The sequence below is a fragment of the Molossus molossus genome, unplaced genomic scaffold, assembly GCF_014108415.1.
Source record: "Molossus molossus isolate mMolMol1 unplaced genomic scaffold, mMolMol1.p scaffold_m16_p_10, whole genome shotgun sequence".
Lineage (NCBI taxonomy): Eukaryota > Metazoa > Chordata > Mammalia > Chiroptera > Molossidae > Molossus > Molossus molossus.
Genome location: NW_023425345.1, coordinates 27,828,687 through 27,846,413, shown reverse-complemented (window position 1 = coordinate 27,846,413; position 17,727 = coordinate 27,828,687). Strand labels below are relative to the sequence as shown.

Genomic DNA, 17,727 nt, shown 5'->3' with positions numbered 1-17,727 from the left:
TCCAGCCAAAGCAGCTGAGACAGAAGTAGTGCGTGAAAGAGCAGTGATTGGATGAGGTGGAGGGGAGTGGACGAGACCGGGAGGGACACAGAAGAGTGAGTTTGAGGGTCAATACTGATTCCATTTCCTCCACACCAGTAATGACAAGCCCGTTTCCAAAGAAAAGCTGACTTGGTTGCCCTTTCAGAAGAGGGTGTAATGATTTGAGGAAGGCATTTTCCTCCTTTCCAATCAGGGGTTGGAAGCTTGAGACAGGAAGAGAGAATCAAGGGAAGAGGAAAATATGCAAGTAACAAAATGTGTGGCATAATTTATGAAAACGTTGCATATGGCTTTTCTGTACCTCAATCAAATGTACACATACCTATGTGATATTTGAGCCTACGATTCTTCAGGTTGTGCTGATAAAGTTGCATTATAGAGCAACGACAGAGGGAGGAAGTGAGGCACAGACGATCTGGTGAGCCTGTCTCCAGGCTTGATTGTGACAGTAATACACAGTGTATTCTGTTTTGTACAGTATTATTTGATGGATAACACACTAGCTCGTCTTGTTTTCATGAAAGCAGAAAATATGGATCATATGGAATGCGGAGCTGGTAGCATTTATTTTTGTTTATTTAAGCTTTAAAAACAGCATTTTAAACTCTGACATTCTTGAAACCCTATTGTGAGAATTCACTAACCCTTCATGTAATTATGTACAAAGGACATTCCTATCAAGGGAAGATTGCATATATTTTAATCAGATGACTTTGGTGTGTGCTAAGTATTACATTTCAGAGCTGTTTGCTGTATTTTGATTGCTTTAAGTATTTTATTGGCCCAAATATAAGAGCATCATTTTGTGGGAAATAATCATAATAATAAAGTAAACTTTTTTATTTAACATATGCGAAATGTTTCTAGGCCTTCAACGCGGAGGGGGTCAGCAATGTCTGTTTCTCTCCCATCTAACTCCACGGCTGCTCCATGAATCTCAAGCCCCTGTTTGTTCTCTTCCTGCCTCTCTCCTTCCCCCTTCCCAATATCTAGCAGCATTATAAGCACCTCTCAGTTCTGCTTTTCTCCTTGCTTTACACTGTCCCACCTTCTCCACCCACTGGCTCGGCTGGTGAGTGGTAGCTTTTAAAGAGACAGCAGAAAAGAACCCGTATCCTGCCTGCGCTGGTTTCCACAGGTGTTACTCATTTGCTGTGAAGGCGACTATGATGATGGTTGGTGTGTTGTTTTTTTTGACTAATGATTTAATTAAAAGTGATGTTTGTGTGTGGTGTGCCTTTTTATGTTTTTGATCTCTGTGGAAATTGGGGAGGCCTCTTTTAAAAGCACCATTACCTTATATTTGGGCCAATTTAGGTATTAAAAGTAAATAGTACTTTTCTAACCAAAGGACCAGATTACCAAAAGGCCTGCTTTTAGCGTTTTATCTGCTAATTTTGGATTTAGAATTAACTAAAATTGTGTGAGTGCAGTATCTAAACTTTATGCAAGTTATAAGTCCGTTGATCTGAATCTTGGACTCTACAAAAAAAAAAAAATGCCTTTTGAGAATTTGGAACTTGTTTTAATGCAGTTTACTATTTGTTAAATTTATTTTGTTTAAAGTTTTAACTATTGTGTGTGGCTTGAGAGGGAATATACATACTGTTTTAGAATGGCCTATAATGATTAACAAGTTACTGAATGTTACTGTGTATCTATCACATCCACCTTTTTAAATACAAATCTTCACATGGCCTTTTTCCTCATATATGATTTTGAGTTTCAGTCATCATCACTTAATTAGAACATGGCACTACTCTGACCACTGTCCATCCACAACATTCCCATTTTAACAAGAAAATATCTCATTTTAATAAACTAGCAGTAAGATGATGGCACAAAGGGTTATCACTTGAATAAATTAACACTTTGAAATTACTTATTTACTTTAAAGCAAAGTCCTTTTATGTACTGAAATATTAAAAAATTACTTAGAAACAAAATTAAACATTTTTTAATATAATGTACATTTAAAATAAGGAATAAGTAGTGCTCTATGTTATTGATTTTAGACTTCCCATGCAATGAGAGGTTTTATTAATGGAAATTATAAAACAATCAGAAATCTTTTGACCTACCCTGGTTGTGGGTGATTCCAAGTTCAAATTTAGTTTTCTTGACATTTGTTACTATTATTAATACTACTATTTTCTTTTGACTCCTTAATGTACATTTTGATTTTGAACAAGTATGTAGAGTATCGAAAAGATTATTTTTAATGATTATTCTACCATATAGAATTGGAGATGAAAGTGTGTATGCACATACATACATACCTTAGCTATGGATTGCTAGTAAGTTCACAAATAAAAAGCCAAAAATGCCCTGTCAAAGTATAACCTGTTTTTTCTAGGCTAGGTTTAGATTTTTACATTGTTTAATTGTTTGTCTTTTTGTAGAAACAAAGGATGGAGTATGGTCCAAGAACATCTGACCCCCCCTCTGCTCCATCACCTCCTCCAACACCAGCTCCTGTTCCTGTCCCCCTCCCACCGACGACTCCAGCCCCTGTTCCTGTGTCAAAGGCCCCCGCAAATGTTACCCGGCAGAACAGCAGCTCCAGTGACAGTGGTGGCAGCATTGTGCGCGACAGCCAGAGGCACAAACAGCTTCCTGTGGACCGTAAGTTTCCCAGGGAGGCGAGAACGGCACCGTTCATTCTGCAAGTTCAAAGCACTGCTAAGCAAAATATTGTTTATGAAATATAAATAATATTTTGGTACTGAATATTATCAAATGTAAATAATACTCCTTCATACTTGCATGAAACTTGATAGAGCGCAAAGATTTTCACCTAGTTTTTTATTCTCCAAGTAATTCTGAGAAATAGGAAGTTCTTTCTGTTCTCCAATGTGTGTTTTTCTACACATATTACAACATACTGTGGTGGGTGAATGAAGGCTCTGGAGCCAGATGCTTGAGTGTGCATAGTGACACACCACTTAATGTCTGTGTGACCTCCAACAATTTAATAAGCCTCTGTATTTCACTGTCTGACATGGGGGAAATAATGGTTTCTACTTCATAGAGTGATTGTGAAAATTCAATGAGATAATGCATGTAAAGCACTTAGATCAGTTGTTCTGTCAGGGGTGATTGTTACCATCTTCTCCCAAGGGCATTTGGTATTGTCTGGAGACATATTTTGATCATAGTTGGGTAGTTGCTACTGGCTTCTAAAGCTAGAATCCCGGGAGGTTTAGCAATGTCTTACAATGAACAGGATACTCCCAGCCCCAACAGAATTTCCTGGCCCAAAACGTCAGTGGTGCTGAGGTTGAAAAGTCTTGATTGATTTTGACCAATATGACACATTTCAAGCAGTTGGTAAATATTTGCGGTGGTCGTCACCTGCATCGGCATCCCAGTCTTCCTGCTCCTCTTCCTCGTGTTTGCTGTTCTCATGTATACACACGGGAGCACTGACTTAATGTCATCATTCTGCCAATGGCTGTTGTAGGTTTGCTGTCCAAATTCAGACTTCATGTGATTCAGATTTTAACTTTATTCTTTCATAAACTTAAATTTGATTTTTCATATGAACGGTTTCTATGAAAACCAGATTTAAATAAACAAAAAGAAAAGACCCTATGGCCAACTTTGAATTCTCCTTGTTCGTACTGAGAACAGCAGTGTGGATAATTTGAAAACTGAAGGTAATTCTTAGATAAATTTGATTTTGTTTTGCCTTACTGTATATAGCTGGGTCTGTTTAATCTTTAGATTATGTTTTTATAAATATTATAAAATTACTTTGCTTCATCTATACTTGGTGTATAAAAATTCTTGGAAAATTATAGCTAGGAAAGAATTTCCTCACTATGATAAAAGTATATAAAGGGTATGTGTGTGTGTGTGTGTGTGTGTGTGTAAAGGATATTTTGCATTTTCTCAATATGGACTCCCTAGGGCTCAGCTCTGGTCTCTTTTCTCCATAAACTTACTTTTACTGTAGATGATCAATCTATTTCCCCTTTTTTCCATACCATCTGTACCGATAGAAAAGGAATGACTCCCAGATTTGTCTTCATATCAAATCTCATCTGACATCCCGATACATGCTTTGCACCATTAACTTTATAGCTGAGATTTAATGCTTAAGATTCAAGTTCAAAACCAAATTATTGAATCTTTCACTCCCATTTTATCCTGCTGTTTTTCTCACCTCAGTAAATCCAGCCACATCTGTTCAGTTGTGGTCATTTCTGATAAGTTAAAAAAGAGAGAGAACAACTGAAACTGTTGCTATTTCATTGTTCTAGAAATTCTGGTTAAGTGCATGAAGTGTAAGCCTATTTTGTACATTACTATCTCTCCCAAGGGGTAAGCCAATTTAAAATCACCCTATCTATATCTTGACCTTACCAAAAAAAAAAAAAAACTAATGGAAAAATGAAGTTTTGGAAAAACAATGAACTCTGTGGAGCAAAAACCACTGTGTGTATGAGAATTGTGTGTATAAGTATATACCACTAAATTTTTTTAATTGTGTATTTTTTAAATATATTTATTTTTAAGACACTAGAGACATAGTTTTGTGATGAGAAAGTTCTATAAATGTATTTATTGATTTCCCTGTGGGGGGAAAAATTCATGTTAAAAATTACTGTTGTTTCTTCATTCTAACCACAAATTTATAACATTTCCCTCTTTTGATACATCAGCACACTAATCTTTAACACTGTGTCGGTCTTTCCAGGCCTAGGATCAGAGTTCAAAGACATCCAGCCCCCTTTGGACCGCCTGTGGGTTGGGACAGTCTGTTCTTTGTCCTAGTCTAAGAAACTAAGAATAACCTAATGGGAAATAGGCATAGTTAGAATACTTTAAAGAGAGAGAACTCTCCTGATAATTGTGACTCATCATTTTCAAGTCTGTTTTTCATAAGTAAAAGAGAGATTTTTGATAACAAAACGTAACACCTCCCCCAAAATTAACACATAAACTTGTTTCCTAAAAATAATAAAATTTTACAATTACTTACATAAAATTTCTCTTAAAGATATCTCAAAAGTATAGTTTGACACTAAATAACTATATTGCTTTTCATAAAACAAATATTTTTGATAGCTTTTCTTGAGCACTTTTGGAGAACATTTTATTTCTGAATGAATGTTGGGGCTTCTCAGCAATCTTTCAGAACCAGACAGAGACGTTTATGTATTGATAGCCAGAGCTCCGAAAACACGCCAGTTATGCTACATATCTTCTCTGCTTACCGCCTAGACTTTTGATAAAAATAAAATGGAAGGAAGTGTAAAGTGAATACCCACTCATAAAAATGTTACCAAATAGCCATGAACAAGGGAAAAGGTCAACATGGCTGTTTTTAAAACGTAACAAGTAATGACAGTCAGACTCTTGCTGAAGTGGGGTTGCCTATTCAAACCATCAGCTTGGAACCCCGAATCGTAGGAGCTTCTCAAATTGAGTTACCGCAGGATTCAAAATAGGTTTCCTCTCATCGCTTTGGAAGATATCAATGTTGTAGTTGGTTTGCATTTCTTCCATTCCTTTGAAATGTTAGACCTTATTATTTGACTTTAATCTTTTGTAATCAGAAGTGTTATTTTAGAAAGAGGTGCAAAGTTAGTGGTTTGTTGTTGTGTGCTAGAACATTGCAAATGGAAACCGAAAGCCCGGAGTGCTTTACAAGAGGTGTTTATACTCCTGGGAAGATGATTGTGCTCTGGACAGATTGCAGATGATCGTGCAGTGGCTGAGTTGGCAGACAAGAAAATAAATGTTTTAGCGCAGTGATTATTTTTCTTTCTTGTTCCTTTGAGGTGTACTCATATGCTGTACGGCAGTATGAAGTAGTGATTTGAAAGACTGAAATGAAATGCATGCAGCGTATTACTTAAATGTAACAATCAGTAATAGATCCTGTCACTCTCTGTAGCCTCCTCATCCTCCCTCCCTTCCTTCTCCATCTCTTTCTCCCTTCCTTCCTTTCTTCTATTTTCTTTGGATGATTTCTTCAAAAAGTTTTCTGAATTCTTGAAGCATTAAAAAAAATTTAGATTGAAATGACACTACATGACTTTTTTCACACATTCACCTATTTCCCAGGGACACCAAACACTTTCTAAAATACTCTCCCTGAGGGAGGATGGGGATGGGGGAGATGGTAGTACAATGGTCACATAAAGCTCTCTTAGTAGTCTGGTCATCGCCATGTGCCACGTTAATTAGTTAAGTGAGTTATTATAGCAGATCTTTGTACTTAATCCTTGAAGATGATATACAAATAATGTGTGTGTGTGTTTGTGTGTGTTTGTATGTGCGTATGCATTTTTTAAATACACAAACATATTAGTCCCCTTCCCATACATTTATTTTTTTTCCCATTTTTCTCATAAAGATATGTTCATGTATGCATTCTTTCTTTAAGCATAAAATAAGTAGGGGAGGGGTGTAGCAGCTAAGTCAAACAAAGGTAGATTCAATGACTGGCCATAAAATGGCTGAGTCAAAGTCAGAAAGATCAGTTCTAGCTAAATTCTGCTACTAATGAACAATGTGATTTTGACACATCATTTCTCCTCTTTTGGCATCCATTTTCTTATCTGGTTATTTTAGGGCTTTGTTAGTAATGCTTTTCAAAGTCTCTTAGTGAAAAAGTCAACAGAATGCCTCATTCATTCATTTATTCAGTGGTTGTTTATTGAATTCCTCAGGCATCTATTTTAATGAAAGGAAACAGATAAATAAATAAGTTGACAGTGAGCATTAGAAGGTGCTAAGCGGTCAGGAGAAGAACAGAGCCTGTGGATAGGGAGTGCTAGTGGGGAGGAGGTTGCTGTTTTAATATCTTTTTACATTTTTCATTTTATTTTTTTAGAGAGAGAGAGATAGAAACATGGATGTGAAAAAGAGACATTGATTGGCTGCCTCCTGCACGCCCCCCACTGGGGATGGAGCCCACAACCCGGGCATGTGCCCTGACTGGGAATTGAATTGGGACCTCAGCCCATGGGACATGCTTAGTCCACTGAGCCACAGCACCAGGCATGGAGGGTGCAGTTTTGTTTTGTTTTTTTTAAATTATTTATTTTTGTTACAGATGTTTCTCCTTTTCCCCCCACTGATTCCCTGGAAAGTATTATCCTAAGAGGGTGCAGTTTTAAATAGGGGAATTCTAAAGGAGGGGAAGCCTGAGCGGTGTGGCTGGGGGTGCGGCATTCCAGGCGAAGGCTCTTAAAGCTGAAGAGCACTAGGAAGCCACTGTGAGTGAGGGCTGGGTCCAGGGGGAGGGCCGTGGGGTCGGAGGTCGAGGAGGCCTTTTCCGGGAGTAATTGCATTGCCTGGGAAGGCTGAGGAGAAGAGTTGCAGGATCTGACTTAGATCTTAAATGGATCCTTTCAGCTGTTGTCTTGAGAAAAGAATGAAGAGTGAGGGGTAGGGTGGTGGAGAGGAGAAGCAGGGAGACATGAGATGGGCCTTTGGCTTAGGCCAAGCTCGTAACAGAAACACAGAGAGTGGAGTGGTTGGATTTTCAGTACATTTTGATAGTAGGTTTAACAGGATGTGCTGATGGATTGGATGTTATTGAGGACGAAGAGGACTCGGCATAGCTCCGTGGTATTTTGTCACAGGAACTGGAAACATAGATTATCATTAACTAAGTTGGGAAGCCTAGCATAAAAGCAGGCTTCAGGAAGAAGATAAGCAGTACCGATTCGGACGTGTCCTACTCGAGGTATCTGGGACACGCCTCAGTGAACGCACCAACTAGGCAGTGGGCGTACAGGGGTCCTAGGTTCTGAGGAGAAGCTTGGCCTGGAGAAATAGCTGTGGTCGTCATTAACTTTTCAGTGGCACTTAAAGCCATAACACTAGTCACAGTGGTCACGGGCGGAGAGAGTGCAGACAAAGAAGCGATCCCAGGATCATGCCCAGAGCATTTGAAGGTCACTTCGTTGGGGAGATGAGAATATTCGGAGAATGATACTGAGGAGGGGTCACCTTCTTCAAATGTTGTTGATAGGTTATGAGACAAGGACTGGGAATTGACCATCGGAGTTTACCAAAGTGTAGTGGATGGAGGGGCCAGAAGCCTAATTACAATGAATGTCAGAGAAAATCGGAGAATGGAAATAGGAATCAGCTCATATAGACAGTTTTTCAGAGAGTTTTGCTAAAAAGGGAGCTGAGAAATGGGCAGTGGCTGGGAGGGAGCATGGGGTTGAGAAAGGGCTTATCTAAGGGTGAGGGAAATAAGAAAAGTACCCCATCTTACACTAAGCTGATAATCTCACTGTCCTAATTTCTGGAAGAAGAAAAAAAAAGTTAGAAGAGCCCTGATTGGTTTTGCTCAGTGGTTAGAGCATTGGCCTAAGGACTAAAGAGTCTCAGGTTCAATTCCAACCAAGGGCACGTACCTCGGTTGCTGTTGGATCCCCGGCCCTAGTCGGGGGTCATGCGGAAGGTAAGCAATCCATGTGTCTCTCTCACATTGATATTTCTCTCTCTCTCTCCTCCCCCCCCTCTCTCTCTCTCTCACTCTCTCCCTCCCCCCCCTCCCGCCCTCTCTCTCTCTCTCACTCTCCCCCCTCTACTTCCCACTTTGTCTGAAAATGTATAGAAAAATATCCTTAGGTGAGGATTAAAAAAATAAGTAAATAAATACAGGACGTGGGGTGTAGGGCACGTGCAGAGGGGCTGGCCTGTGGAGCGTGGACGCGGTTCATCTGTACCCTGATAGGAAGGCAAAGTGCTGGTAAGTGAGGAGAGCTGTAGGGGACTTTCTGAGATTCTCTTCTAACTTTGTTTTGTTTTTGTTAATCCTTGCCCGAGGATATTTTTCCATTGATTTTTTTTTTTTTTTAATATAGAATGGAAGGAAGGGGGAGAAAGACAGAAAGTTTAGAAACATCAATGTAAGATAGCTACATTGATTGGTTGCCTCCCACACAAACCCGATTGGGGCTGGGGATGGAACCTGCAACCCAGATATGTGCCCTTGACAGGGACTCGAACCCATGACCCTTAATCCTCAGGCCAACACTCTAACCACTGAGCAACTGGTCAGGGCTCTTCTAACAATATTTTTCCCCCAGAAATTAGGAAAATGAGATTATCAGTTTAGAGTAAGGATTTGATACTAAGTGTTGGAGGTTTGCAGAGAAAGAAGATATTAAAAACATATAGAAAAGTGGGCAATTATGTGGTCTAGGACAGGATTTCCAGCCTGAGCCTATTGACACTTGGGGCTGGATAATTCTGTTGCCCAAGACTGACCTGTGCCTTGTAGTGTTCTGTGCCTCCCAGGATTCTACCCACTGCGGAATAGTAGCATCTTCCCCCTCCCCACCTCCAGTTGTGACATCCGAAAGTGTCTCCAGCAAGGCCCTCCCCGCGCCCCATGGAGACCACTGGCCTAGGAAATGTTGTATGATTGTCAGAGAGTAGCAACACCCCCGTTGAGGTTCACATTCATGAATTTAACATGAGATCATTCAGCGTTGTTGTGTTGCAGTCAGGGGGCAGGTGCAGGTACGGAATAAGCAGAAAGCTAGATTTAACAAGGGTTGGGATTTTGCCAAATGATTACAATGAAGAGAGAAGAAAAGCTAGGGAGTGGTTTGAATAATTGATCATGGAATTTATTCCGTGAGGGTAAAAGCAAGGAAAGGTGGTTGGAACGCTAGTTAATGTAAGTGCTGTGGGCAGCAGGGTGATTGGCATTGGGGTTCTGGAGGGAGCGAGATGTGTTGGGAGTTTTCCGAAGTAACCCCCTCGGTGTTGGTGTCCAGGAAGGAAATCTCAGATGGAGGAGGTGCAGGATGAGCTCATCCACAGGCTGACCATCGGTCGGAGTGCCGCCCAGAAGAAGTTCCACGTGCCACGGCAGAACGTGCCAGTTGTCAACATCACTTATGACTCCACACCGGAGGATGTGAAGACGTGGTTGCAGTCAAAGGGGTTCAGCCCTGTGTAAGTCTCTCGGGGAACGCTCTCCCATTTTATGTGTAAACATGCATTGTGTGCAGTTTCGTCACTAAGATGTCACAAATGACTCCTTAGAAATGTGGGAGCCCAAACTGCCTTTGTTTCATGCTCAGGAAATGACTATAGCTATTTATAGCTAGAAAAGAATTGGAAGAAGCAGAAGTAACTGGCCTTTGATGGCACCCCATTTTCTAAACAGTGGTGTCTGCTCATCATTAGTCCCTTCGGTGACCTGCCAGCAGCTTCGAGGCTGGCAGCTTTCCATCTCCCTTCTCAGGTCACACGGGGCAGGACTGTCTGCTAGCCTGCCCGGATCCTGAGGGACAGAGCAGAATCTCTCCTGCTGCAGGACATAGATTCCAGGCACAGGAAAAATAGACACCACTACCTCTCATAGATCATAATCTAACAGGGCTTTTCCTTTAGTAAACCCATGGTAAAGTTTCTAATTGACCTATTATTTTTGTTAACAGATTATGTTTTTAAAAATATTTTCATTATTTGCCCTGGCCGGTTTGGCTCAGCGGTTAGAGCGTCGGCCTGCAGTCCTGAGAGACCCGGGTTCGGTTCCTGCTAAAATATTTTCATTATTTGATTTTGAGTTTTTGTATACCGCTTTAAAATTTTCTTTTCAATTATAGTTTACACTTAATCTTATTTTATATTAGTTTCAGGTGTATAGCATCGTGGTTAGACAATCATATACTTTACAAAGTGTTTTCTCGATATTTTCAGTACCCACCTGGCACCATATATAGTTGTTACAATATTGACTATATCCCTGTACTGTGCTCTACATCCCTGTGACTGTTTTGTAAGTACAACCTGTACTCCGTCCCTTCCCCTTTATCACCCATCACCCAAGCCCCTCCCCGCTGGCAACCATCAGTCTGTTCTCTGTATCTGTGAGTCTGTTTCTGTTTTGTTTGTTCATTTATAGTGTTCTTTAGATTGCATATGTAAGTGAAATCATATGGTATTTGTCTTTCTCGGACTGACTTATTTCAGTCAGCATAATACCTTCTAGGTTCATTTACAGTGTCCCAAATGGTAAGATTTCATTCTTTTTTGATAGCTATTTATTAGTCATATTTTTTATCTTTTTTTTTCTTCTTGAAGAAGACCCTTTAACATTTTCTGTAGTATTGGTTTGGCGGTGATGAACTCCTTTCAGCTTATGTGTTTTGATACAATGAACTATTTGACTAATACATATTCAAGGAAACTTGAATATTATAAACTCACTTGCCCAGCATGACTATAAAGTAAGATTCACTGGCTAGTCAATAACCTTGTTACTAGAAAGTTATCACTTCCTCCTGTGAAACACCAGATGTCAAGGAATTGGTCCTGCACAGTAATGGTACTAAACCCAGCAGGCTCCTTTCTGATACTTCATAACCATCTCGTACGGCCTCAGGTCATCCTCCTACCGTCCCTGTCCTGCCCTGACTGAGCAGTGCCCTGCCATTGTGTGGGTTCTGATGTGTGGAGTGCGCAGAAGGGAGGCTAGAGCAGGACCAGAAATGTTTCTCTTTTCTCTTTTAATTGACAATATTTCTGATGCTCAATTTCTTTGTCCTTTTTTTTTTTTCAGGACTGTCAACAGTCTTGGAGTATTAAACGGTGCACAACTTTTCTCTCTCAATAAAGATGAACTGAAGACAGTCTGCCCTGAAGGGGCCAGAGTCTTTAACCAAATCACTGTACAGAAAGCTGCATTAGAGGTATGGCTTGTCCCTCTAACATAGTGAAATCTGTCAGGAGCGGAGATGCAAACCGAGAGCTCTGGATCGTCTGTTTATGTCCATATTGGCCAATTTCCCTTTCATCCTGAGCCGCATTAAATATGTCACGGGAGACCATCAATGACCATTGGCAGGGAGATTAATTTGTTATAAATGCTCATGAAACAGGAAGCCTGGGCATGTACTTTCAGATTTAATGAAAACCTAATGTTCTCATTTTATATACATTAGCTATTTCTGTAGGAATTTTTATTTTGATACAGTAATGGACATTCATTTCTAGTGAGTAAATGCCTTAAGAGGCTAGAAGAACTCTTTTGCCTACTCTTAATGTTTAGTTTGGAGATTCTAGTAGGTTAGAAGTTATAAGGTCTTAAAACCCTAGCTGTGTGCCCTAGGCCTGGTTATACATCCACATAGTCAGAGGGAAAGTATTAGCTAGGGATCATGAATATATGGATATAGGGAGCCCTACAGAGTAATTACTTAGTTGTAATTGTCCATGGGGAAGCAGGAGAGTAAATGTTTTCTAGATTGGACATACTTAAGCTTCAATATCCTACTGTACTTAAAACGGGCTTTGTAGTGGTAGCAGTTTCCCACTGTTACATCTCACAGCTCTCAATAGCTCTCATGAATATTCCACTTGGACTCAGATGAAAGAATATAGGCTTTGGCATGAAATTGATACATAATTTTCTCTGGCAGTTATATTGTATAAATTCATTAGTCAACTCAGAGTAAAACAGCTTCATGCATACAAACTTGTAACTATTCTCAGTCAGGGAAAGTCTATTTACCTTGAACATTTTTCCTACAACATTAATCTGTTTGTAGCAGACTCTCTGTATATTGAACATGAAGAAGGAATTACAGCTTTTCTGAGGCAGTTTTGTTACTGTTAGAATAGACTGTAATTTTATTGAGCGTGTATTTACTTCCTAAGGGTATGATCAAAGGTTCCACATCCCTGACATGGCTGCGCTCCTTCAGTCCAGACTCCCTGTGGTCATCGGTTGCCCACACTGCCCACTTCCCCCTGGTCTCTGGCTCCTGTTCCTCTGGCTGTGAATTGAGGCAGACTGTCTACCTGAGATTCTTCATCTTCCTCAGCCACCTTCCCACCACATCCTTCTCTTGCATCTAGTTCATTTTTTAGATTCCTTACCTGTGTTTGCAAATACTTTGACTGATAAGAGAAGGGCTAAGGAGGATGCGCAGGGATTGCAAGGTGGCTTGAGAAGGAGAAAAGCTGACCTGATGTCAGAGGGTCAGGACCGTGTAGAGGGAAACTTGGCGTATTCTGAGCCTGATTTAGAATCCCCTGAAGGTGGATGAATATCTTCCTTGAGCTAACAGGGGTTCTTTGATAAGTTTCTATCTTATTATGCTTATTGTGCACATATTTTCTTTCTCCCAGGGGATTTAAAGCTGTCCACATGTATTATTGCTATGTCTTTATCATGTTCAAATAAAAGGCATGGTGAATGAATTCACCTTAAGACACTGTATAAATGAGAAGAGAGAAAAAATTAATGTGCTATGTTAGTGACACCCAGAAGCATCCCTTATATGAAGGGCAGCCTCGAGTGTCCTCCCAGAGATGTTAGAAGGAAAACACAGAGGGCTTTCCCCTGAGCGGCTGGATGCTGTGACCTGCAGCCTGCACAGACCAGTAACCATCTGTCTGAACGTGTTTATCTTCCAGGATAGCAGCGGCAGCTCTGAACTGCAAGAAATCATGCGGAGACGGCAGGAGAAAATCAGTGCTGCAGCCAGTGATTCAGGAGTGGAGTCTTTTGATGAGGGAAGCAGTCACTAATTTCTTTCTTTGTTTTTAAACTCCATTTAAATTTTTGGCATTATTCCAACGTGCTTTGTTTTAAGAAGCCATGAAGGGAATGTCAGATTTTTATCTCTTGGTAGACTTTATTTATCGCCATAAAAATAACAATGCAAACATAAGTAAGTAGAGGACGCGCTTCTGGACCCATTATTTTAATTGAAACAACAATTTTAAATAGAATTTTTTGCCATTGGGAAATATTTTGTTTACTTAATCAAGGTGAGGTTTTCTTTGTTGGATTAATTATTTCGCCCTCATCTCGGTGTATAGGCAGGTATTTTTGATGGTGGCGAATTTAAGTATTGCATCAAAACAAAGATACTGCCCATGATTCAAAATCTTAACAATCTCAGATTTGCCTGTGACGATGGTGTGTGTCACTTGAGGGCGTAGTTACCTTAGGCTAGCCTCTGCTTACTTGGGTCTCTTGTTTGACATAGTCAGTGATAAAATATTTCGATTTATTTAAAGTTCTTAATGCCAACACTTAAAAAAAAATCAGTACATTTAATGAACTGTAAAAGTACGACAAGGCCTTGAACATGCAAATATAAACCTATGGAGCATTCCCAAGACATTGTATTTGCCATGGCTCTGTTGATTACAATTCCTTGTATAGCTTGTATTTTGGTTTAGCTTATATTCTGTTTGTTACTTATTCTGGGTTCTTATATATAAGAAAGCACAAGTGTAAAAAGAGGTCATATATACTCAAACTATGTCACAGGAAGTAACCTGCATTGGTGTGAGTTGCAGTATTTTGCTTAATGAAAGTCTCAGTTCGAATATTGATATTAGTAGTTAGAAGGAAATTGGGGCCATTTTATGTGTTTATCTGTGTCAAGTTTTTCTGGTAATAAGAAACACTTAAATTACACCTGTGTTAATCCTGTGAAAGATTCTAGATATAGAAAGAAAGATACTTAACCTTCAACAAATGTTATTTTTGGAAACACGATTTTTGTCATTAAATGTTATATTATTTCACATATATAAAACAGATGTTATGTAAGAATGTTGTATATTTTAACATAAATCCATGTAGAGAGATTATCTAGATTCATTAATTTTCATAGTGCCTTTTTCACATGAGTCAGCTGGAAAGTCTGCAATAAACAGTATTTGCTGTATGTTAATAAATGGCTTTTGCGTCATTGGCTAAAGAGTTCTTTGATATATAGCCTGGGAATCAAGGTTGAGTGGAATGGAAAAAATAGAGGCTCAGTCTTTTGTTTTTAAAACTGATTTTCAGTGTATTTTTGAGTGGGTAGAAACCTCTCTAGAATACTTTCTTCAATTGTTTCTCTTCTTTTCACCTCTCTTATTCCATCGTCTCTTCCTTCCATTGTCTAGTCTCAGTAGTTAAAACAAATTTACACAGCACTTATGATTACTGAGTGCTTCACAGAAATACTTTGTTAGCTATCTACTATAATTCTGTGTTGTATTTTATAGGCAAGGAAATTCTCCTCAAATCATGAGGGATATGAGAGCCTCCCATTTTCCATTTCTCAATCTCTCCATAATGTTTCACTCAGATAAGGTGAAACAAACATGAGAATGATAAAGAATTATTGTAGATATTTTCCATTTCATGAGCACAGATTCACATTTATCACTTAGCCCTTATTGAAAATATCTGAAGATGTAAGGATAAGATAAAAGAAAAATTAGAAGAAACCAAGTGTAACGTAGCATAGCTGATATTAAAAGAACTGGTATAATTTACAACTGTGTCTTTATGCTGTAAAATTCCAAAGGAAAATATCACAGTAGTAACTGCAGGAAGCAGTTACCTCCCACAGCACTGTGGAGACAAAAGAGTTGGGATTGATGGAATTTCGAATCTCGAGGGAGAGGCCCTATAGAGTTTGGATCCAGACATCTGGGGAGTTTGGCCACTGGTACCTGTGACGTTTGGAGGAAAGACCCCATGCTGGTGCTGTTGCGTTACAAATTCAGAAAAGAATTCAACTGAGAGACTAGTTCAGCAGATCCACGGAGCTGGGACTCCGCCCTCCGGGGAGCGCACGCCCTCCAGCTGGTCCTTGAATTTCTGAGGGGGTACAGTGAGGCTGCTTCTGGGGATGTGGGGAAAACCAAACCAGCTGGTAACTGGAACTGACTGGGAATCAGTTGCTACTTATAGAATGAAGAACCTTTGTCAGAGTGATGTTGGCAGGAACAGGAAGTAAAACAAAAAGGAACAAATCTCTCGTCTCCCTCTAGCTTCCTGTTTCTCTGTTGCATACTCTTTGCGCACACACATGGCAAAGCCCCAAATCACAAAGGTGAGAATAAAGGGATGAATTTGAAACAGAGAAAAGTTCAATAACCAACCCATTTCAACTCTGGCTCCTTAAACTCTATACTTACTCTTCTGTACATATTAATTACATATAATATTAATAAAATTTTACTTTTGCCTAACAGGATGCAATCATTATTCTCCATTATTTAAACAATATTTAATATAAAGAGTTGGTTAAACAGCCCTGGCTGGTGTGGCTCATTTGGTTGGAGTATTGTCTGGTACACTGAAAGTTCAAGGGTTCTATTCCTGGACAGGGCACATACCTGGGTTGCAGGTTAAATCCCTTGTTGGGGTGTGTATGGGAGGCAGCCAATTGATGTTTCTCTCTCTCCCTTTCCCCTCCTCTCTCTCTGAAAAAATAAAATAAATAAAAAAGAATTGGTTAAACAGCCCTGGCTGGTGTGGCTCAGTTGTTTGGAGTGTTGTCCCCATGCACCAAAAGGTCACAAGTTCGATTCCTAGTCAGGGCACATACCCATGTTGTGGGTTTGATCCCCAGTCGGGATGCCTACGGGAGGCAACCAACTGATGTTTCTGTCACATCGATGTTTCTCTCTCCTCCCTTTCTCTCTCTCTCTAAAATCAATTTAAAAACCAGTTAACCTTGCAAAAAAAGAACACTGAGACATTACAGAGATAGTAATGATAGGAAGCAGTTTCCACCCCTTGAGCTAAGGGAGTAAAGTAAAGAGGTTGGGTTTCTCAGCACTTGGAAGCCTGGAGGAAGGTCCCTAGGAAGCTCGGACTCAGACCCTTTGGAGGAGACACCATCTGGTGTTGCTACCTGAGGAGCACAGAGGTGAGATCCCCTGTGGAGCTGGGACTGAGACCCCTGAAAAGAGGGTCTGGATAGTTGATATTAGTATCTCTGGGGGAGTGCAATGATGTTGGTTCTGAAAATGTAGGGGAAAAAACTAGAAACTAGAATCACCTACTGCTACTGGAATCAAGGCACTGACAAAGTGCACATCTCTTCAGTAGTGTTGATTGTGGTGTGGCCTTTCTGTGGTTTCCTTCTTGTTTCTTGTTCTTAGTGTTTATTGAGCTTCTTGGAACCATAGGATTATAGCTTTTATTAAATTTGGTAAAATTTTGGCAATTGTTTCTTTTTTTTTCCTGTCTCTCCTGCCTTCTAGCCTGGGGAGACTCCAGTTTCATGTATATTAGGCCATTTGAACTTTTCCCAAGCTCATCAATGCTCTGTTAATTTCTGAATGTTTTTTCTCTGTATTTCATTTTGGGTAGTTTCTCTTTCTATCTTCAGGTTCACTGATCTTTTCTTCTGCTGTTTCTAATTTAATTTTAATCTCTTATGTTATATTTTGCATCTGAGTCTAGCATTTTCATCTCTAAAAGTTTCACTTGGCTTTTAAAAATATCTTTCATAGCCCTGGCCAGTTTTGCTCAGAGGTTAGAGCATTGCCTGTGGACCAATGAGTCGTAGGTTCAATTCCAATCAAGGGCATGTACCTCAGTTGCAGTTCGTTCCTGGCCCTGATTGGGGTTGTGTGGGAGGCAACCAGTTGATGTGCCTCTCTCACATCGATGTTTCTCTTCCCCTCTCTTCCTCCCTATCTGAACAAAAATGTAAAAGTATCCTTGGGTGAGGATTCAAAAATATAAAATAAAATAAAAATATCTTCCATGTCTCAACTTGCTCAATAATATTTTGACTTTATCAGTCATTTGGAATGCAGTTAAAATATCTGTTTTAAAGTATTAATTTTTCATCCTCATAACTTTTAGGTGAGTTTTGATTGATTTTTTTCTTTATTATGGGTCATATTTTGTTGCTTTTTTGTATGCCTAGTACTTTTTGA

General features: G+C 39.7%; 1 protein-coding gene across 6 annotated transcripts in view; it reads left to right on the top strand.

Annotated features, from left to right (window-relative positions):
* Positions 1-15,753, top strand: part of EPS8 (epidermal growth factor receptor pathway substrate 8) — a 168,960-nt gene extending 153,207 nt beyond the window's left edge. For 5 of the 6 annotated variants that reach the window (XM_036252543.1, XM_036252544.1, XM_036252546.1 and 2 more), the window contains 4 exons: positions 2,445-2,667; positions 9,804-9,984; positions 11,597-11,726; positions 13,456-15,753. In XM_036252543.1, the coding sequence (XP_036108436.1) occupies positions 2,445-2,667; positions 9,804-9,984; positions 11,597-11,726; positions 13,456-13,569 (648 nt within the window). In that variant the 3' untranslated portion in view covers positions 13,570-15,753. The remainder of the gene's footprint in view (positions 1-2,444; positions 2,668-9,803; positions 9,985-11,596; positions 11,727-13,455) is intronic. The other variant, XM_036252547.1, reaches the window with a different exon arrangement.
* Positions 15,754-17,727: the final 1,974 nt, after the last annotated feature.